This window comes from Lutjanus erythropterus, chromosome 7 (genome assembly GCF_056507025.1).
Source record: "Lutjanus erythropterus isolate fLutEry1 chromosome 7, fLutEry1.hap2, whole genome shotgun sequence".
NCBI lineage: Eukaryota > Metazoa > Chordata > Actinopteri > Lutjaniformes > Lutjanidae > Lutjanus > Lutjanus erythropterus.
The window spans coordinates 38,977,294-39,004,181 of record NC_139323.1 but is presented as its reverse complement, the minus strand read 5'-3'; the positions used below and the strand labels follow the sequence as shown (position 1 = coordinate 39,004,181).

Sequence of the window (26,888 nt, the reverse complement as noted above, 5' to 3'; positions counted from 1 at the left end):
CCATATATGTCTTTTGCAATCATAAAATCAGAACTACTCAGTTTAAGACCTTGTTAGCAATGTATCTTTAGCACTCAGCGCTTGTGGATAAAACAACCCTCAGGTGTAGGTTTGTAAGCAAATTTTTAATGCTTTCTCTCTTAAGCCACAGTGAAAATGTCAGGTGGAAAATTATGCTCACCATACACCTTATTGAATTTTCTGACTCACCATGTTTATTTTCATTGACAGAAGCATTTAGTCTCTCTGGCCCCAGACCACTGCTAATACAACACGTCAGCCCACCAGCCTCAAAGTAACCATGAGCTTTAACCTGATATGTTATGGCAGCCACGGTGCTCCTGGTTCCACATGAGGAGGTCCAGAACCAGACTGAGTCTGTATCAGTTGGGAGAAGGTTAAAGCCACAGGGTGTGAGTGTGTGTAAGTCTATTGAGAGTAATATGATCGTCTTAAGTGACACAGACATCTGTCAGATTTCATTACACTGATTAGACCCTTCATCCATCCTGCCACCCACAGGGGTTCTGCTGCATCTAAACAGCTTCTCAGTGAAATGATCTGAAAAAACAGCTGGATGCACATTGCAACCAGTATATGAGCTGCTTACATGTCTGGTTTTGTGAAAAACTGGCAACAATTAAAAGTTTAAGTTCAGAGTCAACTGCAGCAGAAGTCTTTGAGATTGAAAACAGCTGAAATCGCTGGTAAAAGATGTGTAATGCATGCACAGCCTTGGCTTGTACAGAATCAGAATGAACTACCTGTTTGTTCAAGCAGTAAGATGATAATGTAATATAAGAGAGTTGTGCTACAAACTGTAAAACTGATAGCATAAAGAAATGTTTGTTTTTTATTATATTTTATTTAGTAGTATGCACACAGAAAGTTTATTTGATCTTGCAGTCATAGGTCTGACTCTGAAAACCTCAGATGCCCCTGGTTCATCACATGCATTTCGGTGGATCACGGAAATTTGATTATTGCTATTTTGTCAGGGACTTTACACCACAAAAGTACAATGACAACAAAGGAGGTTCTGTTTTAGCCTATTTTGTGAGCCAGTCTGGTAAAGGGATCAAAATCTAGTTTTGAGACCCTCATCGTTGTAGTTCATATCATACTCACATGATGCATACTCTGATAAATAAAGTTAAGTTTATCCAAATTACAACAAAGTGGAGCACCGGTTTGATACGCAGCCTTTAATTTTTTTCAACATGTGTATGCATGAAAACAGACTAGTATTTCAACACTACTGTGTCTTAATCACAGTAAAAATTCTGATGAACACACAGTGTTGAAATGTTAGTCTGTTTGCACAATTTCACAGAAGGCTGCAAATCAATCAGTGTCCTCCAATTCCTTTTTCCATGTGGAAATAAATAAACTAGTTCAAACTAGTACAGCTACAACAGTAACATGTAACTTGTACACAGTGGTGGAAGAAGTGTTCAGATCATTTGTTCAACTAAAAGTAGCAATGCCACAGTGTAGAAGTACTCTGTGACAAGTAAAATTCCTGCATTCACAAATTATACTCCAGTAAAAGTACAAAGGTATCAGAATCAAAACATACTTAAACTACCAAAAGTAAAAGTACTTATTATGCAGAATGTCCCATTACAGAATAATATGTATTACATTATTGGATTATAATCTGATACATCTATGAATTTAATGTTGGACCTGGAAAAGCTCGGTCTAATGTTAACTGCTTTATATACTGTGGCGTAGCTTAATCTATTATAAAAATATGTCATATGACATTGGATTATATTTGTATTGATAATTTGAATCAGTAAAGTAAAGTAACGCAATCTATCAAATAAATGTAAAAATATTTTCCTCTGAAATGTAGTGGAGTAAAAGCATAAAGTAACATAAAATGGGATTACATGTATGGTACTTGAAGTACCTCAGAAATGTACTTAGTTAGTTTCCACCACTGCCTATACATTGATATATCAGTATTAATAATCTAATTATGTCATATATTACATTCACAGCAGCCACTTCTCTTCAGAACAAGTACTTTTACTTTTGGGGTAGACTGGGGACTTGTGCAACAGGGTATTGTTGCAACAAGTCTTATTCCTCCAATAAGAAACATTCTGGAGTGATGATGTTTTTGCTGCACACGCTCAGTTAGGCCATGTCCCCACTGCTGCATTTATTATAAAAGAAAAACAACTTGTTTCGGAGGCATGAAAATATTTTTGTCATACTGTCTTGACCTTTTGAATTAATTAATCAAAGCGTATTTAGTTAAATCATTGTTTTCTTGACTTCTAGGTGACATGTTTAGCATGTGTCCAGCACATGATGTTCTGTCGGTTTAGCTTGGCTGTCTCCAAGCTAAGCAGCCATACCAAAACAGACCACAGAAGAGTATTTTTCAACATAAACAAGTCATTGTGAGGTAATTGAAGTTGTGTAAAGGCTCCCCACACATGATCAGCAGTAAAAACCTTTTGCGTTGGCTGTCCCATTGTTTTCATATGGAGAGAGTGGTGGCGCCCGATTAAGTGGCCCCAAGCCCTGCGCTCAAAGTTCACATAATTTGAACTCTGACCTTGTCTGCTGCTGACCTTTCAAAGCACAACCAATGAGATAACAGCTGTATGGGATGACTTAGCCTGAAGTGACAGTAGATGTATGGAAGCGACACAAGCAGAGGAGGGGGGAAGTGAAGGTTGGGTCTTGAAGGAGTTCCCCGTCTTTACAGTAGTAAAACTTGGGTAGGATTTTGAATGCAGGACTTTTACTTTTAAACAAGTTTTTTGTTTGTTTGTTTTTAACAGTGTTGTGCTTTTATTTAATTAAAACTGCTCAGGTCAGACTTGAGAGCTTTTATTTTGGTAGTTCACCATACTCAAATCCAACGTGTTCCCTTACGCATGTTTTATGTTGAAAGTCTTACAGGAAGCTGTGTGATGTCAGTGCATGTAATTGACAGTGTGAGACGTCCTCTCTCCTCTCTCACTCTGCGGCTGCTGGTCGCTGTCATCATGCAGGTGGAATCTGCGCAGTGTGGAGCTGCAACAGTGTAGAGATCTCCAACCAGCTCCAGCAGCCTCCACCCGCCTGCAGCGACCACAGAGCGGCTGATCACACTGAGGAGGAGTCGATCAACAAGCCGCTGGGAATAAACTGAAAATTACAAGATTTTTTTTTTATCTGCTTTTAGTTTGTTTTATTGTTTTGACAGCAGCTGATAATGCAGCTGAAATACTGACTCTTCAGAGCATCATGCTGCTAGAGTAAACACACTGTTGTGTTGATGCTGTCAGAGTGTTTGTCTCTCTTGGCGCAGTCACATAGGATGCCACACAATCCTGTAGGAACCAGAGACTCTCGCAGCTTCACAGGCAACAATTCCCGACAAACGCAAAGGACGTAATCTTTGTTCTGGTTTGCACACAAACACACACACACACACGGACACGATGGATGAAGGCACCGCCGGCGAGACCATCCCAGATCTGAAAGACATAGAGGTGAAAATCGGCCGGAAGACCCCCGAGGGTTTGCTCAGGTGGATGCGGGAAGAGGCGTCCTCTCTCCGGGGAGACTCCAAGCTGAGCGCCGTGCACGACGGCAGCAAGGAGACGGGGAAGAAGAGTTTGGATGAAAAGATCAGGAAGCTGAAGATGGAGATGGTAAGAGTGATTTTGTCGACTTTGTGTGTGTGTGTTAGTGTGTGTGGTGGCGGCACAGGCTGTTGGACGTGTGGCAGTCAGATTGTTTTCCAGGATGTCATAAGTGAAGTCACTGCAGTATTGAGTAGAGCTGCAACTTTACGACGACTCAATTATTAAATTAATCGCTATTTTGACAAGCAATTACATTATTATTAATAATGCGAATATTTGGTGTCTTTCTTCCTCTATCTCAGAAAACTGAATATCCTGTCAACAAAACAAGATCTACAGTTGAGGAAGTCATCTGATTAGAGAGACATTTTCACATTTTAAAGACCAAAAAACTAATTTTAATTAATTAATCAAGACAGATTAATTGCATCCTTAGTGTTGAAATATCAGATTGCTCCTCTGGACACTGCTGTGAATATTTAAACAAGTTTATTAGGGACGGTGAAAAACAATGCACAGCCAGTACTGTACATTCAACTAGTTGAACAACTCCTGAAAGTATAGATAGGAATTAAAATAAAATATTAAAAATAGGAAGAAAACACTGTAGGGTGAATGTCAAGACCAGTGCATGTTTTTGATATAACTGGAAGCCATTTCATATTAACCATAAGTTAAAGGCAAACATAAAAATCTAAAATATAAAGTCTGAAATAATCACTGAACATCTGCTGGTGATGGAGTCTTTTTCGTCCTGTCAGACAGTGACATTGACAGGGAACTACGACAACATTCATACACTCTACTGAATGGGGCATTTATGGTGTAAAAATCAACTTCTCAGTGCTCTCTGGTGGACAAACGCTGCACACTGATGACAGATAAGCTAATTAATGTATTGAAGCTGACAGGCAGTTAATTTTTGGCGTCATTGAGCAAAAAATTTCCATAATGACCTTTAAGCATAATGTAATTAAGGCTGTCAGAGAGGAAGCTAAACTTCTGCTCTTCGTCTTGGCTCTGCCTTTACACAGTGTAGCCTGTCACAGGTTGATAAGATACTTTATCATTGAATCTCAGTCTGACCAATCCAAAGCGTCGGCATTTGATGACCTGGGAGTGAGATGCAGCAATCAGCCATTTTACTCCGGATTCACGTAATGCACCTTTAACTCCCTGTAAAATCTAAAATAGTATTCTTGTAAAATGTCCAGAAAAGCTTCTTGTCTGGAGTAGTGGTAAAATATTTAAAAAATGTGAAATTTGTCTTTTGGCTTTGCTTCCTGTGACATTGCCTTTGCATGTACGCTGCAGAGCTGCCCACTGTTAAGACCTATAGCACTCTTTAGGCTTTAGGCACTATTGATATATACTTCACATGTTAACACAGGACTTAATGCCTGTTTACTATTCTTTACAGTGGTGCCATTATTGCAACACTCTCAGTGTGGCTTCAGTGGGACTGAATAGAAGATTAATGGTATTCCCTTGTAGTCTGTTCTTTAAAGTAATAGATCAATGTTTTAGGAAATCTGCTTATTCACTTTCTTGCTGAGAGTTAGAATAGAAGATCTGCTCCACTCTTGTACAATAAATACGTAGCTAAAGCCATCAGCCAATTAGCTAAACAGCCTATATGGCTCACTTATAAACTTAATATAGCTTGTTTATTTAATCTGTAAAAGAACAGAGCTGCAAAAACTACAAGTTATGGTTTTATTGGGGGATTATGTCCAGACTATTATTTGGCCATGAGTAGTGACTTCCTGGAGTCACCATGAAGTTGCCAGGCAACCAGCGGAATCAGAGTGGTACAGGGTGGTATCAATCATCTCATCTAACACTTGGCAAGAAAGTAAATAAGCGGATTTTCTTTCATTCACATTCCATAATTCCAGTCCAACAGGACAAAAACATAAAGACTACGTCTTCGTTTGCAGTTTCGCTGTAAATCAAACAGTCATGTACTGTAGTCACTGTATCATGATATCAAGAATCTTTGTTTCTCTTTACATTTGTGACTAAATAGATGTTACCGTGTGAAATGCATCAATGATATTTGGACTCGAGTGCTAAAACGTGAGGTCTCTTCATACTCAGTCAGTCGGTCAATCTGCTCCTCACCATGTTAACAGCTGTGACGGCTGCGGTTGCTAGGAAATGAGCTGACCACCAAAGGCCTGTAGAAATGTGATGAAATCATCATCCACCTATTGTCAGGTGGTTAACACTATAATCACATCACATGTCTATCCATGCTGGGACTTATTTTAGATGTGATTTATTGGAATATCAAACCTCTGAGACATATTTTTGTGTTGTGTTTTGTTTTTCACATAATAAATGATTATCACATGTAGAAGTGTTTTATTTTTTCCAGCCAAGTCTGCTCTCCATTTTGGCCGCAGATTATTTCCCGTTGAGCAGCGGTTGATTTGTTGATTTAAACCAATATCTCTCTCTGTCTTCTTGTTTACATGGACCCCCCCCTCCTCCAAACAGTGGAGGTCTGAAGTGGTAATGGTGCACCGCTCCACTCTGCAGTTGTGTTTTTCTCCTCTTCTGTGATCATGTATGTCATACATTCCTGTGGTTGTGACACAGAGCAAATGCACCGCCACAGAACTCTCAAACAAAGCAGGAGTCGGTCCAAAACACTTTGGTTACGTTCAAACATCCAAAACACATTATCGGTTTGGTCACATTTTAGAAATAGAAACGCGTTTCACTCCAGGGTTGTAACAACACGAGCTCGTGATGGCAGCCCAGATGCACTTTAGCAGTCTGGAGAGTCCTGAAGAGGAAATAGTTTTCTCCCCGCTGTAACTGAACACTTCCTGAAAAAAACATTATCAGTTTTGTGAGTCTATAAAAACTATTTGGCCCTCCTCGTACTTGACAGTATCTGGCATTTAGATGGTGCTTATGTAATCTAGTTTACTTTAGTCAAAGTTGCATGTGACATTAAAATGCATCTGTGGTGCAATCTGGTCTCTCTTGCAAATGAGACTCTGTCTCAGTGAGACTTACCTGATTAAATAAATTGAATAAATTACTGTTTTTGCCAAAGGAGTCTGCTTACTTTGGAAAGAACAATATTTGGCTTTTAAATCAACGGTTTCCAGTCAGATGCTGTGATGACAGAGATGTGAGTGACACAGTAGACAGTAGAAGAGGCAGAAGCAGACACCATAATGTCAAGAAAAATGTGTGTTAGTCAAATTTTATCTCATCCTCTCTCTTTCATACTCATCACATTTTCCCCTCAGGTCTCTAATGTACAAACCAAAGATGTGTGGTTGAAGAAAACATGCATTTTAAGTGTTTCCACCACATCCAACATCCATCAACATCTGTGCTAGTAGAGGCGGAGGTTGAGCATCAGAAATTTACCAACCACTCTTGGCCCCATGACAGCATGCAGCTCTATTGGCAGCTCAATATGTAACAATAAGTCACGGCTAAATAAATGAAACACCAGATTAAAAGAAGAAAAATATCTGAATATGATATTGGTTGTGTTATATCAGGGAGATATGAAGTGCCCAAGCTCTCTGTCAGCCCATTTATTTTATAGAGAATGATATAAAATATTAGGCTATAAAAATGGGGATGTTATAGAGAAATTAACTGTTGTAACCTTCAGACGCTGATGTCAGACAGTTCCCAAATGTGTGTTTGACCAAAGCACCCAGTTTGGATTCTCAAATCATCCAGAGAGTTTCTATACATCTGCTGAGAGCGGAGGGTCGGACTGAGTCCTTAACAGTTTTAACTATTAATCAAGGCAACTGTAAAAGAGGGAGGACTGAGAGAGAAGTGATAAAGAGCCACTTCCTAACTGGAGGGGAGTGAAACGTCCAGCACAGAATGAGCCAGGCTGCTCCTCTGTGTGTGTGTATGTGTGTTTCATTCATCTGTGAGAGTGGTGTAGTGTAATGGGAGTGCAGGAGAAGAGTTCTGAGCATTGCACTTTCATTAGAAATCTGCTTAGTAAGATGTGCGGGGTGTCTGCAGAGTAATGCTAAATGGAAAAGCTCACATGCGCACACACTCGTGCACACACAATTAATCTGGCCCCTGGACGTTCTTCTTTCTCACAGTTTTCTGATGCTGAATACTTTCTGTCAGACCGATAAGCTCATAAGCTCCAAACACACACAGCATGTTAAGTAGTTGGCTAATATCTGCTACTTGTTCTCACTTTTTTCTGTGTCGTTGCATCTGTGTGAGTTTGTGTGTGTTGTGTTTGCTCTTATATTCCACAGTCATCTGTTACTCGACTGTATCTGTAACTGCACAGTATGGTGATGGTGGGCTGCAGCATCTGTCTACTGTATGATTTATGTGTGTGTGTGTGTGTGTGTGTGTGTGTGTGTGTGTGTGTGTGTGTGTGTGGGCCATGTTGTCAGTGTCACCACGAGTAATGAAATGTTGCTCTGCTTGTTGTTAACTGTCAGGAAAGACAGGATGTTATCTTACATTTCTAATACTTCTTACAGTGTACGTTAGACTGGAACAAACAGCCTGTCAAGTTACAAAGTGACAGTCAGTCATTTTTGACAGATAAGGCAGTTTCTGTAAAACAGGGCTGCAACTAACAGTTATTTTCATTGTTGATTGACTTGTTGCTTATTTTCTCAGTTAATCTATTAGTTGTTTGGTCTATAAAATATCAGAAAATGGTGTAAAATGTCATTCGGACACACACTTTTCATTAATGAACAGTTGTTGGTGGTAATGCCATGAAACAGCAATGTCAAAGTAAAAGGCAGGGAAGAAGAGCAGGTTTTAAAATGTTCCAAAAAGAAAAAAAATGGCTGCTTGGCAAGGTAACATGATTTGAGCAGCAGGTCTGCTTATCATAGACTCACATGACATGAGAGGGACAGTTGGTGCAGGTCATGCACCTCTATAGGACAGTGACATTGTTCATATGGCCAAGATGAACCTACCCAAGACTGAAAAACTGAAAGCAAACAGAAACTTTCTGAACAAGACAACTTCACTATAAAAATCAGGACACAAAGTTTCATATTTTTCACGGCTTGCTTATTTTCACCAACAATTAATCAGTTTTCAGTTCATTGTGTCGTCTACAAAAGGTCGGTTGTGAAAAATGTTCAGATTTTCCAGTGGTGTGTCTTTAAAAGGCTTGTTTTGTTCAACTAACTGTCTAATCAAATATACCAATTTATACCTGATATTAAAAAGAGAAAGCAGATTCTCAGAAGTCATGTTTTCATGTCTACAGCCAATAACTCTGCAAGCTAGTAACAGTAATGACAGACACAATAGCCCCTTTACAGCTCCTTATTAACAATTATATTTGATTACAAGTAAACATAAAATCAAGAGGGTACTGGGGTTCAATAAATGTAGCCTAACAAGTTCATGCAACATGTTTTTGTTTTGCAGTTCAGCTGTAATGGAAAAAGTTGCGGTATATTAAGTATATGAACGTGTGAGTACCTGACATGTGGCACCTGTACAGCCTTTTGGCTGGTAGTGATCTGACAGTGAACTGGGCAGAGGCATATTACACAGCTGCCTCTATGAAAACAATAAAACATGGGCTTGTATAGCCTTCGGTATATCATGTTTCAACATGCAACTAATAAACCAGTTCACTTATTCATTGCTGAGGCTCACACAGAGAACATGCAGGCAAATACGGCAGAAATTTGAACAGTAACAGATTGCTTATTTGGAACTAAATAATTGCAAAATTAATGTGTGACATTACTCGTTACAACACAAACCACCAAATGATCACGTTTGAGAAACTGTAACCAGATGTTTCTGAGCTGAAACACTCTTTAGTGGATTTCTAACAATAATATATCAGAGAAATAAGACAGAAGAGATCTATAAGGATAAGTGACACATATAGAAAGTGTAGTTAATCAGTGAAACAGCTTATGGCGTGATCTTCTTATCTGTCTGATATCTGGCTTTAGGCTGTCTGCTAACATATACCCTGTGTACTCTATAGACAGACACTGTCTCACTGCTTGTGTCTCCGTATGGTAGAGAACATTTTAGAGCCCAACGAGCTGAAAGCTGATAAATGTTGTTATTAATGATTTTAGTGCTGCTGTTCATCTCTGTGGGAGCAGTTGTAAAGCCTCTGTCTTTTGTCTCCAGTTGTCTAATGGAAGACACGCTCACCACTGATCCAAACAGACTAACTGGATACAGAGACACTCCTTTAAAACCACACAAAACTGGCAGTCAGCCACACACACAGACGCACACACACACACATGCAGATACACTAAAGGCCCTTTATATAGTAGCTGCTCTGTGTGTTTTGTACATGAGCAGCACCTGTATTTCATCTATCAAAGGGGAGACATGCAGGATGAATGCTGTGTTTTTGCTCGGGGTATTTGATTTTTCCTTTTTTTTTTTTGTCCATGTCTGCTCATCTGTCTCTGTAGCTTTTTGCTGTCGCTCTCCATCTCTGTCTTCCACTTCTGTGCAGATGAATGACAGTGCAAAGTCAGCTTTGAGAGCAGAGCTGAGCTACAGGGAATCAAAATCTAGTCTCACTCTTCTTTCTCTGTCTCTGTCTGGCTCCTGGCTTCATATCCTCGAAGACATCAGTAGAGGATTTGTCTAATTTAATCACTGCCCAGAGACCTGAGCTCCTTTATTCATCCAAAACAATATGTTTTCAACCCTGTCTCTCAGAAATTATTATTGTATAACATAAATTTGCTTTCCTAAATATGTCATATAGTGAGTTGGAAGTTGAACATCCTACTTAATTTACGATCTATGGTGGAAGCAAGTTGTTTCCTCTGCCCCTCCTCCCCAAACGTAACAAGCAACGATCGATTGATCAGCTTTTTGTAACTGTTGTTTGTCTTTCAATTTAAACCTAAACCCGTAATCCTGAAAAGAAAAACCCACTGCTCTGAAAATTCACACTCTGGAGTTGGAGTTTAGTGACTGTCTGTCTTGCTGCCTGCCAGACTCCATTAACATATTGCTCAATTGAAACAGGCAAACAAAAATAGTTATTCCTAACTGGAACACTTCCAATAACAAATTTTGTCCATTGCCTGCAGTTTACTGTATTCATAAGCTTATATCTGTTTAAAGAGATGAATTTCTCAGAGACAGAGTTGTTTGTTTACTATGTTTCATTTGCCCTCATCCCTCCTTTTGATGCATATAACTTACCACTGAACTGAAAGGACCTCTCAAATTTCATAGCAACTGGAGCATCAGTATCAGGAGTCCCCGATGCATCACAGGAAAACCACAACAATAGCAATTTAATATTGCCTTTTCATCTCACATTAGAATATCTTTATTATGTGTTGACACCATGTTTTTTTCATGAAAATGGCTGGAAAAAGGAGAAAAGTGGGGCCTCTTACAGCTAGTATGAAGAAAGTATTTTGAAATGCTGAAGCAAAGTGGAAAACCGGCGCCAAACTTAAAGCTGCTACTTGCATTTGTCTATGAAATCAGGACAAAAATGCAGTAGAGTATTTTCCAGGTGGTATTTTAATCTCGTGAAACATTTGTTTTCATTTGGTCTGACTTGTACTCTGCAATAAAATCCTGCATGTTTGAGATCCAATACACGTCTGCTGGGTAGCCTGAAAAGAAGAAACAGAACAAAAGAGATGAAGGGACAAAGATGATACAGGAGAGAATTAAAAAAAAACTGGTGGAACAAAGCTTTGATCAGTCAAATACAGAAACACAAAAGATAAAATGAGAAATGAGTGAGTATTTCAGAGGCGAACACGGACAGATGGAACAGTTGGAGGTTTACAGAGAGACATGGCCGACCTTATGCTGTCGACTGAGACTGGAGGGACTCTGCAAGGTCGCCGTATGTCTGCAGAGAGCCCGAGTTTGATGAGGGGAGGTGAAACGACAGACAGTGACACCAGGGGACATGAGAGAGGCCGTGCAGATAGAGGCGGGTGTTTATTTTGCTGGTGTGTGAGAGAACGTGTGTGTGTGTTTGTGACGTCCCTGCTGGCGGTGATTCAGCAGTCTGTTGCGGAGCTGTGTGACATTGGGAGGCTGTTTTCACCACATGGGAGAGTCTGCGTCACGGATCCCGCGTCAGCTGCGCATACATTTTCACAATGTACTGTATCATGACTGAATGCATGTGTTTAGACACTCGGTTTGTCAATACATGATGGAAAATGCATCCTTACACGATCTGTCATAAGAGAAGATGATTCTGGATGATCCTTGCAGCTTAATTTTGAATATTAAAGAGGGAAACTGGCCTACTATTACATCTGAAATAAAACTTTTAAAGGATCACTATGTTTTATTACAAGTTGGTTTTATTTTCATTTTTGGCAAAGATTGCAAAAATAATTGATGAGTTCATTGCTACAACAAAGACAGACAAGGTGAAAAACATGAGCGGTCAGCCAAGAGTAGTTGTAAACAAACATCATATTATTATTACAGATTAAAATGATGGACAAAACTGCAGAAATAACACCTGAATTGTATCTTTTAGTCATTTAAGATATGGAGTTAGTATTAAGCAATGTTTTATGAACATTTTCTGCATTTCGTAATGTCTTGTTGGAGCATCTGGTGTCACGCTTTCGAATTTGTTTCTACTGGTTGTTGGTCTGCAGAGAAATAACATGCTGATGTTTAAAATAACAATCATTTAATGCTTTTTTAAAATCTAAAATCTGTTAGTATTTCGCAGCAGCTGCAGCTTCAGCTGCTTGGATAAAAAGACCAGGTTCATGGTCCAAACATGTGATCCAAAACCACAATTTCCTCCGCACAAAATCCACATTCAAAATGTCCAGGAAAGTGTCCAAGGAAAACTACAATCAGACAGCAACCCAAACTCCAACAAAATATCCATAATAGTAAACTTTCCAACAATCCGGTCTCACCACAGTGTGAAGCCGTTGAAGGTACCTCTGATGTGTTTGGGAGTCGTGGCACGTTCAGGGTCTCTCTGGGTCCTTCTACTTTCAAAGAGATAGAAATGGGTCAGTCAAAGTCAGGGACTGAAACACCTCCAGTTAAATTCCCTCATGCAGAGCAGATCACTGAAGTATTACCATCAGTCATTTTCTCCTGAAGCCCAGCTGTGTTACACTGAGGCACTGCAAGCTTGTCACAATTATTAAATAATCACCGGATTATGATCATTTAAGCTGACCACAATAATTTTGCATGATGGTTTCCATTCATCAGTATAAAAACAGGTGGACGCTGGAAACACACATTATTTTGTATTTTCTTTTACAGATTTTCTATAAATTTGTTTAAAATTTGTGCTACATTGAGGATGACACGTGACATACGACATGTCATATCTGTCATATCTTTTTGTTCACAAAACCTAAAAGACCAACATAATGTAATGTAATGAAATACATTAGACTTATACTACAACAGTGACATGAAATAAAAGTTAAAATAATAAAATAAAAGTTTGTTTTTTTTTTACTTGGCAAAGACTTGATCCAGTCATCTATTTGTCATTCATTACAATTCACTTATATGATCGATAGACTCATTTCTTTGACTTAAATGTATCATATATTTAATTTAATTTATAGTATAATCATATTTATCTCAAAATTAAAGAAAAACACTGGTAATACAGCCCTGATTCCAAACAGTTTGGGACACTGTGTAGAACAGAATGCATCTGATTTAGAATAAGTCTGTATTTACAAAATTAAATAAAGTTTATCAGTCATTAAACATCCTGACATCAGTCATGATTGATGAAAAATGAAAATGATATTTAGCTGAAAAATGTATGTGGTGCACACACACACACACACACACACACACACACACACACACACACACACACACACACACACACACACAACCCACCACACACACACACACACACACACACACACACACACACATACACTGTTGTGTACCAGATATAAAAGGCAGGGAAATGAGCTTTCCAGAATCCTATGGATCAGCCAGAAGGTGCTTGGCTTCATGCCTGAGTAGGAAAACTGAAATCTGTTGCTGTGTACTGATGGCACAAAAATGAGTCAAGATGATTAATGGCGTCTCAGTCCTCAGGGCTGCTTTGTCCTGGACGTCCACTCCCTGTCACATAAAAACCTTTTGACCAAAGTTTGACCCCTTTGCATCTGCATGGGTCCTCCCTGTAATGAGTACGTTTGACTTCGTTGTATAATTAGAGGCTGTGATCAATCTGGGAAATATGAATTATGGGGAATTTCCTCCAGGAAAAGCAGCATAATGCACAATGTACGACACAGTTGGCATGCAAACGGATTCTGCTGTTGGCACAAGGATGTGGACATGGAGGCAGTTTTAATTAGAGGCTAAAAATGTATGAAACACAATTTGCATAAAGGACATTTTTGCAGACCTTTATTTAGCAACACATTGTGATATCGTCTATCTATTTTGCAATGTTGACTTGATAACCCACTGAATTCAAGAACAAAAGAAAATATTGCTGTTAGTAAAACAACAAGCAACACTAGTTTTGCATTTCAGATAATAAAAGAAAACATATGGCTTTTGGTTACATTTCTGCTTGTTTTTTTTATCCTGCTGTTATTTTATTTAAATGAGTGATATGTAAGAATTCTAGTTTAAAACATTCATTCAAAAATTAACAAAAATTATTAACAGAATCTGAAGAAATAACAGTTTCAACGTTATGTAAAAGATATCTCTATATTATATAAGTTAGCAATACTAACCCTCCGTTACCTACCGTGTCATCCTCAAAATCTGTTCTGGATGGACCCGCTGTAAATCCCTTTGGCACTGTATTTCCTGTCATCAAAGTTGCCACGCCTCCAGTTCTGGCGCCCCTTCTTGTACCACTCCCCACCAGCATTCCCCACTGGGTCAGCCCCTGCTCTAAGCTCCTAGTCCAGGCAGAGTCAGCTAGCAACAGGACCGCTAGCTGCACAACTAACTGAGCTAACCAGCTACAACTACAACTACAGTTAGTAACAGTTAGCAGTCATGCCAGTGACATACAGAATGTAAAGATGGACGACATGACAGCTCCCCAAAAGTGAAGCCAAACTTAAAGCTCAATGGCCCTCTGGTGGCTGGCTGCAGTGAAAGTCATAAATCCCACCCCCTCCATGTTAGCAGATAGGACATGGGGTAAACCAGAACATCACAGTACACATCAAATTTTGTCTCTAACTTGGTTTCTGTCAGTTTGGGTAGTTCTTATCATGATTATGATTGCTCAAGTGTTCATGTTTTCTCATCAGTTCAGTTTTTATTAGCTATTTGACGCTATAAAAGGGGGATTTAATGTCATGATTGACAGCTGAGCCCTGCTTGCTGGTGAGCCAGCCGGCTGTGTGGGCAGGAAGTCAAATGCGCAGCTCCAGTTTTGGTTCCAAATGATGACACCAACACAAGATGGCAGTACTCACATCCAGGATATTTTGGCTTCACTTTTGCACTGTGGGAAGAAGTACTTCTCAATCTTTACTTATGTAAGTAAAGTTACTCTGGTGATACACTTCCAACTATTTGTTTGGAGTATGAATGAGACAGGTGGCCAATTCTTACATAATGCACCTTTAATACATACATGCAGTTTCTTCGATGTACACCTGCCTAAATCAGGATATTTTTAAGGAAAATAAATCTATATTTAGCAGGTAATAATTGATCGATTCTTAATAAATTGATCAATGAATCGTTTGGACTATAAATATCGGAAAAAACTCGTGACAATTTCTTTCTCTTCCAAGGTAACACTCCAAAGCCGTGAATTCAGTGAATGTCTGTTGTCAGACAGCCTCAGCTCAGCAGCAGGGTGGGCACAGACCGGTGGAGCGCTCAGCTTCGTTAGCATTGTGCCACCTCAGCGCTGACAGGCACTGAGCTGCTTTTACTGCCACCCTCATTAGGCACTCAGTCTCTGCCAGCTGAAAACCTCAAACCTCAGACCTGAACCCCACCCCAAATGTCTGACTGTATCCCAGGATGTCAGCGGGTTTACAGTCACACACACGCAGGGACAGAAAGCTGTGGTTGCTGCTCTTTAGTTCTTCTTTGTCTGGCAACTCCTCCCTGCAAACACGTGACCTGTGTTTTTAATGTGTTTTAATGCACAGTAGAGGTGGATGAACAAACAAGCACACAAAGATATCACTATACAAACAAAAAAACAAAAACACTGAATGCACAAGGATACGTTTCTTTTCATTTGGCCCTCAGATGTGCGCCAGCATGTTTGATGAGTTTCCATTCACAAAGTTGGAGCGATGCTGACGTCTTTGTTGCTGTTGTTGCTGACTGGGAGCCTGAATTGTTCCCAAACAGCTGATTTAAAAGAAATGGGCAGGTTTTCCAGCATAGTGTGACTGACTTGAATGCCAGGGATGCCCAGATCGATCAGCTGCTGATCGTTATTAGTTGATATCCAGTAAAAAATATGCAATTGGAAGATCGGGAATAATGCCTTCAAATCACCCAAATGTTGCCATGTGAACGAAGAATGAATCCAAAATATGGGGGCACTTGCCTGGTTGGACAACTGGGGCAGAAATCTACTTGCCCAAAGTAAATTTTTACTTGCCCCGATACAAAATGGCAAATTAAATAACAACAAAGAAAAGTTGTCAATGTCTATAAAATGTCAGAAAATAGTGAAAAATGTCCATCCCAGTCTTTTCAAGTCCAAGGTGATGTCTTTAAATGTCTTGTTTTGTCAGTCCAAAAACCAAAGATATTCCGTTTAATATAGCAATGAATTGAGATAAGCAGGAAATCTCAATATTTGAGAAGCTGGAAAAATCGTGCTATTTTTGTATGAAAAACTACTTTAATGATTGATTGATTGATTGATTGATAATCAGTTTAATAATTGAATTCTTTTTCACCACTTGCCCAGCTGGCCATGTCAGTAGCTAGCTTTACTAGCCCATTAAAATTACATTTTGCTTACACTAGGCAAGTCCTTATTGTTGAGTCCTGTTCAAATCGACTGTTTTTAAAATACAAAACTTCAGCAAAACATCATCAAAACTCTCACACAACATATTTATGCCAAAAACCTTGCTCATGAAATCCTTCCTGAAGGTAAACTAGTACTACAGACCTGTAGTTAAAACACTGTGTTGTCTGCATGCAGCTGAATGCACCGGATCGTAACCCCTGAGCCGTGACGGGGCACAGTTACAGCCCCAGTTCGGTGTGATCTGTGACGGCTCTGATATTCTGCTCAGCTGTTCCAGGTGTCTTTTTTGCGTCTTAGATGACGTGTTTATGACCCTGTGTGTGCTTGTATTATTGACTAGTCACAGTCACATATACATTGCATTAATTTGGCAGAGTGGGTTTTCAGCCTTGTGGGAACTTTTCTCCCATCTGAGGACAAAAAGTTTAACCATCTTCGTATTTTTGGATTAAGAGTTGGCGTTTGGTGAAAATTAAAGTCATGCCTTGGTGAGGGTTTGGTTAAGGGTTAGGGTTAGGCATGTAGTGGTTATGGTTAAGGTTTGTGTAAGCCTCTAGGGAATTAATGTAAATCCCCACAAGTCACATAAACAACCAATTTAAATGCTTCAAGGCAATCAGACTAAGTGACAGTGTTTGAGTAAATGATGGTGGCCCTTATTGCAATCAGCTGTAATGACAATTGATGAGTTAAACTGTGGGCTGAGAGGAGCCAACCCGTCCATATTTAGCATGAGGATGACATGTTATCTAAATTGATGGTTCACAACCTTGACCCCTCATCAAAGCCTGAATGTGGACCAAGGTCATGAGCAACCAAAGGGGGATTTTTCTCCATTTGAAGGATTTTAGAGGCCTGAAGAGGTAAAAAAAAAAAAAAAAAACATCCAGTATTTCATATGAAAAGCAAAATAATTAGAGAGAGGTCAGAAAAAATAAACAGTTTTGTGCAACATATTTTCAGCATGTGCCTTCTCAGTTTTATCTTTGTGGACTTCCAACCCACAGTTTTGAAACCACCGATATAAATTATCCATCTGCAATATGACATTTTAACCACAGTGGTTTGATAATGAGAAAGATGAGGGGAAGACTCTGAGTTGGAAAAGAATAAATGAGCAAAAGTAGTTTATCCTACAGCCAGAGGTGTACACTGTCCCCATAGAGATGATGTATTATTTTCTGTATAGACGCAGTGTTTGCTTTGTAGATGGAAGAATCTCAGGCTCTTAAACACACTGACAAGGAGAGTAAAAAAAAAAAAAAAACACATACTGACCAAACCTACAATGATGCGTCGCTCCACTGGAGGCAGAAACATCGATGCTAACATTATGCAGGAGAAAAACAGAAAAAGGTTGGCAGGTTGGAAGAATCAATACGTTCCTCTCCACTGCTTTATTGACACAACCTGGGGGGTCAGAAGGACCATGTATGGGAAATAAGAGAGGTGTGCAAAGACACCAGAAGGTCAGAGGGCAAAGGTCTTAAACATTTCTGTCTTAACATCGGTAAAACTGCTACATGTGCAGTTTGTGACCATTTATATGTGAGTTTTGCTGTAAAACTACACGATCTGTAAGACTGATATCCAGCTATGATTTACAGCATGCAGTTTATAGTTTGTGTATGAATGATGTAGCTGATGAATCTACGAAGACTGGGCTGTGAAGGACGAAAGGTAGAGAGAGAAACATATTCAAAAAGACAGCAGCAAGACGATAGGCTAATGATGCTGTGCTGTTGGATAGAAGTGACCAGCTGATGGAACAGCTGATAAAACAATTGCCCCAGTGACAGCAGGAAGAGTGAGCATGCATGAGAGGAGTGAATGACAGGACGGTAAGAAGAATAAATCACAGGCCCGAACATGCAAAAGTATAGCCTTCTTGATTGAACTTTTGCTGTAGCTTCATTTTGCCTGAGGAAAATATAACGACAGGATCTGCTGGTCTGCATGCTGCAAATTGTTTCATCTGATTTCAAGGAGAATCCGACCCAGGGGCAGGGATTAAGACTAATTATATAGGTCGTGTTTGCTCATGTAATTCATATAGAGGCATCAGTATTGAACTGAGAGTATTTCTGTGTAGTAGGTTTAAGTAAAGGATTTGAATACTTGAATAAATGTAACACAACACCAGATTATATAAAATGTGCAGAAAAAAAACTGTGTATACTTGTGCATTAAATCTGTTTGAAAGAAGACATGATTGTGTGAGACAAAAGACACAAATATGGTTTGAAAATAGAGCTACAGCAGCCTCAACAAAGACAGAGACGCTGTGAGCCTGTGGGGGCTCAGACAGACAGAAACAGTAATAAAGACAGAAATTATTACGTGGAGGAAACTGAGATACTGAAAGACTAAATGCTTAAAGCTTTGAGAGAGACTGGTTATCTGCAAGAGGGGAGGGGGAGGTGGGGGTAGAGGGGTGTCATCAGGCCGAGCTTTGAACGTTGGTGCCATATATCACCTCTTGGCCCTGCGCTTCGCCGCAGACCTCTGCTAATGTATTCTGAGGAGGAATTTTCCATGACTGCAGCCGTCTTTCTCCTCTTATTCATCATTTAGCTTTCTCAACCTCCCACACACACAGACACGTCACATCAGAAGACACCGGTGGCTTCAGATGCATCATTATTTTATTTATCAAACCAGAGGACTAAATGTTTGAGTAGATTGCAGCATTTACTGTGCATTTAAAAACTGTTTAAATGTGCCATACTTTCCTTTCTATCACATTTCCATCTCTTGACAGCTTCTCATGCAGAGTTTTGGTCATATTTCCCCACTGACACTTTCAAACAGCTTAATTCACCCCTTGCAATATGGTTCTCCAAACCTTCTTTTCCCTCTTTAAGTTTTCTTTTATTTCCATCTCCAAGCTTTTTCCCTCTGCTGTTACCTTATTTGTTTCCACATCGGTTGCATCATATACTCAACCTGCCAGCTTCTGTTATACTTTACTTCCAATTATGGTAATCTGCAGAGGTTTAATAGCATTATAATGGTGTTTGCACTCGGCTGTGAAGCCAAAGCTGAATGCTTAAAATAAATATCTGCAGAGACCTGGTGGTTCCTCAAGTTCACAGTTTGTCTGGTTCTCTTATGGAACATTTGCTCGAACAGATTTGTCCATTTCGCTGTCCAATTCAAAACAGCTCACACACAGACCTAAACTGAAAGATTCTGGCCAATACATGTTGTTTGCACAAGGCTCTAAGACTCATAAAACATTAAAACTTGCAACTTGTGGTCAAATGAATATATATTCAATCAATCATTATAAAACAGACAACAAAACACATCAGTATGAATCGGTTCCAACTTAGTTTGTGCTGTATGTCTGTGCCATTTGTTGATACTTTACATGGTCATAGTATCAAGTCAAGCAATATATATATAACTCAAGATAATAAACCCTGCTGCATTCTGCACCTGCACATTTTGCACTTTTTTGTGATGCAAATACAAAAAAAGAGACATTTTCTACGGTTTGTGTGCAGCTCTTTCAGTGCCCCTGAACTGTCACTGAGATGAAAGACCTACAGTGAGCACTTAGTCTAAACACATTTGGACATTCATTCTTCACAGCTTTTGTCCTGCATCTGTTCTCCAAAGAACCAATAAAGAATTTCACTCCAAATCAGAAAAAAAGCAGAAACAAATATTTTTATTGTGCTGCATCAGATTTTTCCATGTCATCTTTTTTGGTCAGTCTTGTAAATATAAGCTCCTATTCCTCTGGTCCCTCTGACGTCTCTTACTCTCCTAGTGTGCCTTTGGCCTTTTATTCCATGCATGCAAGTAGCAACACAGAGGTGGCATCTTTTATAGATGGATAAGGACTGATTGCTGATGGAAGGGCAGTGCAAGGCAGTTCCTTAAAGGCGCATTAAAGGCTCATGTCAATGCAAGTAATTTCTCTCAGCTCTGAACAGATGTTTTCTTTTTGTCACAGCAATCAAATCTGAGTTAACTTTTTTGTAAAAGAGAATTAGAAATATTTTAAATCAATGAAAAACTGAGAAAGAAGATTTCTGCTGTACTGAGTAGGTGATGATAAAAGCTTCATTAAGCATGCTAGCAAACAAGAAAATATCTTTGTAATTTCCTCCATATCTCCTTTTTTGTTTGTCCGCAGGCTCACCTGCGCTCAGTTGACGTGAAGATCTTGCAGCAGTTGCTGGCGGTTCATGAAGGCATAGAGGCGGTGAAATGGCTCCTGGAGGAGCGCAGCACACTGACCAGCCGCTGCAGCAGCCTGACCAGCAGCCAGTACAGCCTGGGCGAGGGCCCCGACACCTCCTGGAGGGGCTCCTGGAGCAGCCTGCAGGACCCCAACGACAAGCTGGACAACATCTCCATCGGCAGCTATCTGGACACTCTGGCGGACGACATGGATGAGTACTGCCCCTCCAGCTCAGAGTCGGTCATCTGCTCCACCACGCCGCTGGTTTCAGAGGCTACTGCTGGGGTCCGGACAGGGGGAGGCTCCGGGGCCACGGTCACGGCAGCAGGGACAGGGGTGAGGTCTGGTACTGGGGCTGGAGGTGGGATGCGGGTGAATGAAAATGGAACTGTGGTTGGAAGTGGGATGGAAGTGAAAGTTGGAGCAGGAACTGGGATTATTGGGACTGGAACTGGGAAACCAGCTGCACCTGTCAGCTCTTCCCAAGCCAAGTCTGAAGGCCCCAAGCAAGACATTCCAGTGTGGACCAAGGCTGCAGAGACGGGTAAAGGAAGTCCTGTTTCTAAAGGCAACACCCAGACACAAGCCATTAAGGCTAACGGCGTCCTGGAGAAACCGTCCATGCAAACAGGCAGCCCAACCCGCCCCAGCCTCAACGACAAACTGGGAACAAGCCAGAGCCCCAAACTCAAACCTTACAAAAATGGAAAGATCGACTTGGATACTTGCAAAATGAACGGCAAAATGCATCTGGAGTACGATGCGCACTGGCGATGGGTGCAGTCGCAAGAAGATGTGACGTTTTTGTAAGAAGGATAATAACAGAGGGGAATAAAGCCACTATTGGACGCTCCCTCTGTGACACGAAAGACCACTGAAGGACAGGAGAAGAGCCAACTGCTGTTTGTGAAATGCACATAGCGAGGCTTTCCTTGTTGAACGACACTGGGTTTGAAAGACAAAGATTTTGTTGTCCTGTTGTTGCCTCCTGTGACTGCACTAACTTTCTATAAAACATTGATGTCAGTACTAAAGTGGATGCACATTACAGGATTTAGCCAAACTGGGCTGCCTCAAACACACTTAGGAAAATCAATTTTAAAATCCTGTGTCATAGTTTTTCTCAGGGTCTTTCTTCGCATTCCCTGATTTTTTTTCCTTTATTATTTTCTTCCCTTTTCTTTTGTAAAGCACAGTGAGATAATCTGCCGGAGAGCTGAAACATGATTTCAGATTGCTTGACATTTTACATCAACCAATGTAAATTAGAAGATTTGAATTATAATTTCTCATCCAGATAAAGAATTCCCATAAACTACAATTCCTCTACTTACACTAAATCCATAATTAAAACCCAGGAAGACAACAAAAATGTTGACCCTCGTTAAAGAATATCATTCTACGATATTGTTAAAGGGATAGTTCAGATTATTTGCAGTGGAATTATACGAGGTACTTATCAATAGTCAGTGTTTTACCTAAAATCAACATCACTTTAAGTGCACAGTATATTTAGAATATTTTCACTGCTTTACCTTGCCATCAGACAGTTTTTTCAGATAGGAAACCGCCATTTTATAAGGCAAATCTCACTCTCCAAATCAACCAGACTGCATTGGCAAAATCAGGAATTTTTAACGCACAGAACACCAAGTTGCTGGTCTACCACTGCCTCGATCTGTTACTTAGTTTGTGTTATCATGTGACTTCGATGAATCTGAACTAACCTTTCAAAACACCAATTCACACAATAACACAAACAAACTAACTTATCAAAGCAGCAGTGGACCAGCAACTCCGGGGTTTAAATTACAGATTTTGCTAATGGAGTTTGGTTGATTTGGAGAGAGCAAGATTTGGCTTATATAATAATAGTTTTCTAGTAAAATAAGGTGGTCAAGATATTATAAAAATTGTGTACACTTATTTTTAGATGGGGCTTATTTAGGTGGTCAAAATGCATTTTGCTGCTCACCCTGGCCACATCAGTTCATTGCTTAGCTTTCTAGCTCATTAGTCCTGCTGCTTTTCCAAACTTGGAGCAACCGCCATCTATTATAGGTCATACACTGACCGTGTGTAGGCACCTCATGCAACCTTACTTCAAAAAATCTGAACTATTCCTTTAAACTCTATACTAATAGCACTGAAGAGCCTAATGCACTGCATTTAGGTTAGTAGAAGACCAAACTTTTCCCCTTGCAACCCACAAATTAAATTTATTGTATAAACCCTTTCACTTAGACAATATACCTGAAGAGTCAGTGGTTATAGGAAGCATCACTCGATGAAGTATTAGTGAAACATGAGTATTAAACCCCTTTTGATAAAATCTGTGAGCCTGTTTCTCCCCAATCTCGTAGCTTACCTGAGCAACAAGTAGAGGAAATGAAAATAGAAGTCAGAGCACTGAGGTTAGTAAAAGTTTCCCTCATTGAGAAATAATGTACCCACTGTTAGCATTTGTGTCTTTGTGGAGCTAATAGCTTCAGTGCTTAATCAACCATCTGCAATATTGTATATTCACTGAATCGCAATACAGCTACTCTGTGCATCAGGTACTAGTTGTGACTGGTTGTAGGTAAATACTGAATATGGCTGAATTTTCTTTTCGTTTTTTGAACCGTTATGGTAACCTGTGTTAGTTTTTATAAGCAGATGTCGTGCCTGATCAGTGTAAACCTTAACTACATATGCCTGAAGTTTCCCTCCTGAGGTGACTGCACTGTTGTTATGATAATCTGAGTTTTTTGATGGATTTTATTTTTGTTATTCTTGCCGCCTCCTGGTCTCTGCTTGCGTGTACAAATGGCTCGACCAACAGTCTGTGTGCTCTCGCCATGTGAATGTTGACTGGTAAATGTGTTATGTTGGCTGGGTGGTTATTGCATGCCCTGTGCTGAGAGCTTTATTGGTTAAATCGTGAGATATTCGTGGAAGACCTAACACAATCAGAGAAAAAAAGCAATATTTCTCAAAGCCTTCCTACTGGCTTACGTAAGCAGCCTCTTCTCAGTGTGAAATCTAATATTATCGTCTGTTCTTCAGGAGTTTCCAAGACTACTGACAGGGAGAGGGTGTGTGTGTGTGTTTGTGTGTGTGTGTGTGAGAGAGAGACTGATGTCTACTGGCTGCCTGTGCACAGCTGGCCGGTCAAGGTTCGGATAAGAATAGATGAGTCCCAAAGGTTTTCAAGAGTTTTCGGCTCATTCATCACAGCATAACTACATCTCCTACCAGTCTGCAGTTAGTCATGGTAATGCTGCTGCAGGGATACTGCAGCAATTTAATAAACGGATGGAAACATATTACATAATCAGTACATAACTGTTTATTCTACAGCACACCTTGTCAAAAAAAAAAAAAAAAGATCTCCTCTCGAAAGGCTTGTCTTTTCCTCTCCCCTACCTTATATGACCTTTTGAAAAAGCTGACACAACGTGTGCATGCTTGTGCACTTCTGTACCCTTCAAATCATTGCAGGCTTAAACTGTAATCACTTGAGCTGTGTCCTTTTAGTGCTGGGAATTGTTTGAAATGTTTCAATACTCATGCCAATACAACCGTTTTGACTTGTCATGAATACATTTCAGTCTATGCCAAAAAAAAGTTCAATACCCACCCCAATCCTTTTGCATCCAAAAAGTCCTGGATGTAGTTTTTCATACATTTCATGTAAAAGAAAAAAGAACCTTGCAACTGACTGTTTGCTAAGTCCCACTCCTGTCTTAGTTTATCTTGCTACACCTGTCAAACGCTTTCTTCTCTCACACCTCATATGCAGTTAATAATTACAACATTATGGAGACAACTGCTCACTTTGCCATTTGAAATGATAACTGTCACTGGCAGATTTTATCAGCTGTAATTAAAAGCTATTTAAGCTAATTTACAGACCAGTAGGGGTCTCAAATATGAACTTGGTGACTATTTACATGATGATATTCTAGACTGAGATTGAAGCTAAAGCTGCATGATGCAGGCAAAGTGTCAGCATCCTCATCAGCTCATGATGGTGATGACGCAGTGATGCTGCATTGCTCTTATATTGTAACTAGGCATGTTCCTGGCAACTAATTTCCCTGTCGATTAAAAGATGTAATTTAGATTAGTTGACTAGTCTAACACTAAGAAAACACTCAGAAAGCAGTTAAAATTAAGCAGAATTTATTAATTTGTATTGTTAAACACTCTCCAAAGAAAAAAAAACTGTGTGTATTACGAACCATTTGAAGCTGTTAATATATGCAACTGAAAAGTGTGCTACTTTACACTGTGCAATATAAACTTTACACATTGACCTACAAAACATGACAACTCACTCAACTTTTCAGACTGAAGAGGGTCACAGTGTCTGTGGGTAAACAACCCCGAGCTGATGTTAGCTGTCAGCCTGCCACACAGTGTGGCTAACATTAGCAGTGCTAGCAACAGCAGCTGCTCTGCTTGTAGGTTAATGTCCAAGTTTGTGCTTAATGTGGTCACATGTTGCTCCAATTGGGTAGTTATCTATCAGTTTATTTGGTTACAGTTTACATTCAACATTATTTCCATTTTCTAGATTAAAACACTGCCAAACTGCGCTGGTTTTACGAGCTGTCATCTGGCCGACTTTGCTGGTATAAACATCCGGGGTATTTTCTGGGCCATCAGGGCGTACGCGGTTACAGCGAGAGGGGCTGCTGTCTGCTGGACTAGTGGCGGGCGGCTGCATAACATCTTAGAGGCAACAGTTAACTGGCATTGTCCATGAATGAAATATTTATAAATAGTTTAAATGACTAGAATTTCTGGTCCCAACTAGTGAGAGTGGCGATGTTTAATTGTATAGTCAACTAATCATGCACATCCCTAATTGTAATGTAGAGCTAGTTAGCACCACAAGGAAAAATGTAACTTCAGGCTGTTATTTCATTTCAAAGCAACACTATTTGAGTGCTAAGCTAACACACTTGTTAACATCTTCAAACAGTAAATTCCACTTTTAACATCACAGGATAGAGAAGAGAAGGATATGAGGACCGATCAATGCCGTTTGCGATCATAATGCTGGAGCTGCTGGAGTGTTAACTTCCCAGAATCCTGTACATAGTAGAACAGCTAACGTTAGCTTAAACTTTGGGTGCGATGACGTTGTTCTGACGACCCCAATAGTCAAAAAAATGTGCCATTGTCAAAAAGACAGCTGTTGCTCAGAACACTCTCCCTGCAGCTGCTAATCCAAACCCATCTAACCCTGTCAATCTAGCAACTGGGATGAGGTGGAGATGCACCAATCAACATTGACAACCCACTGATTCAGCACCATGGACAGGGCTGGCAGTCATTGAAATAAAAAAAAACTTCAGGGGGAATGTGTATTTTTGGACCGATGGGTGTTTCTTTCCAGATAATGGGTTTTTGTACCAACAGGAAATTGTTTGCACTATTAGAGTTTCCAAATAATGGGCTGTCAGAACAATGGGAAGTTCCCAAACTCATCTCCGACTGTCTGCCAAAGTAGTTATTAAGCTAGTCAGCTGGGCATGCTAATGATTGAGTTTACTTTTATGGTCATTACACCAAAGCTTGACAGGTCTGCTGTGCTTATTTCGGGAGAGGGGTTTAATGAACAGTTAATTATAGTTCAGATCTGACTCTTTGACTCCACGTAAAGACTTCTTGTTAACTGTCACTGCTTGCATTGATATATATATAATGCACCTAGTTGTTAGAAAGTGTTAAACTATAGCCTGTCCATCTTTGATCAATTCACTTTCTGCTCGGTAAAGAAATTCAATCTTAATAGGCAGCTGCAGAGAGATGTTAAACTCAACATCTCCATTTGTTTGAGTGTTTCCTCTCTCCTCCTCCTGCCTTTCTTTCATCCTACTTTCCACCACCACACTGGTTCGATGGAAATATTCACTTCGTGCCAACACACACATCATGCGCACACAATGCCCTCTCGCCGGAGACAGCACCATAAAGCCGGCACCACAGAAACAGCGACCGTAGACTAGTCCTGGAAACAGAAAAGGAAAACTGTGCTCAAACTGGACCTTGAACTCTTGGACGAGTTGGAACAGTTTGTAAATCTGTCCCCCTGTTTCACTTCTACTCTAAATCTCTGAATACAAAAATAAGATCTATC

General features: G+C 40.0%; 1 protein-coding gene across 1 annotated transcript; it reads left to right on the top strand.

Moving 5' to 3' along the window:
- The first annotated feature begins 3,013 nt into the window (after positions 1-3,013).
- lurap1 (leucine rich adaptor protein 1) lies at positions 3,014-24,621 on the top strand. The gene is made up of 2 exons (XM_084723725.1): positions 3,014-3,662; positions 20,708-24,621. Exons 1-2 carry the CDS (start codon positions 3,450-3,452, stop codon positions 21,563-21,565), a joined length of 1,071 nt encoding a protein of 356 aa, XP_084579851.1. The 5' UTR covers positions 3,014-3,449; the 3' UTR covers positions 21,566-24,621.
- The last annotated feature ends 2,267 nt before the right edge of the window (positions 24,622-26,888 follow it).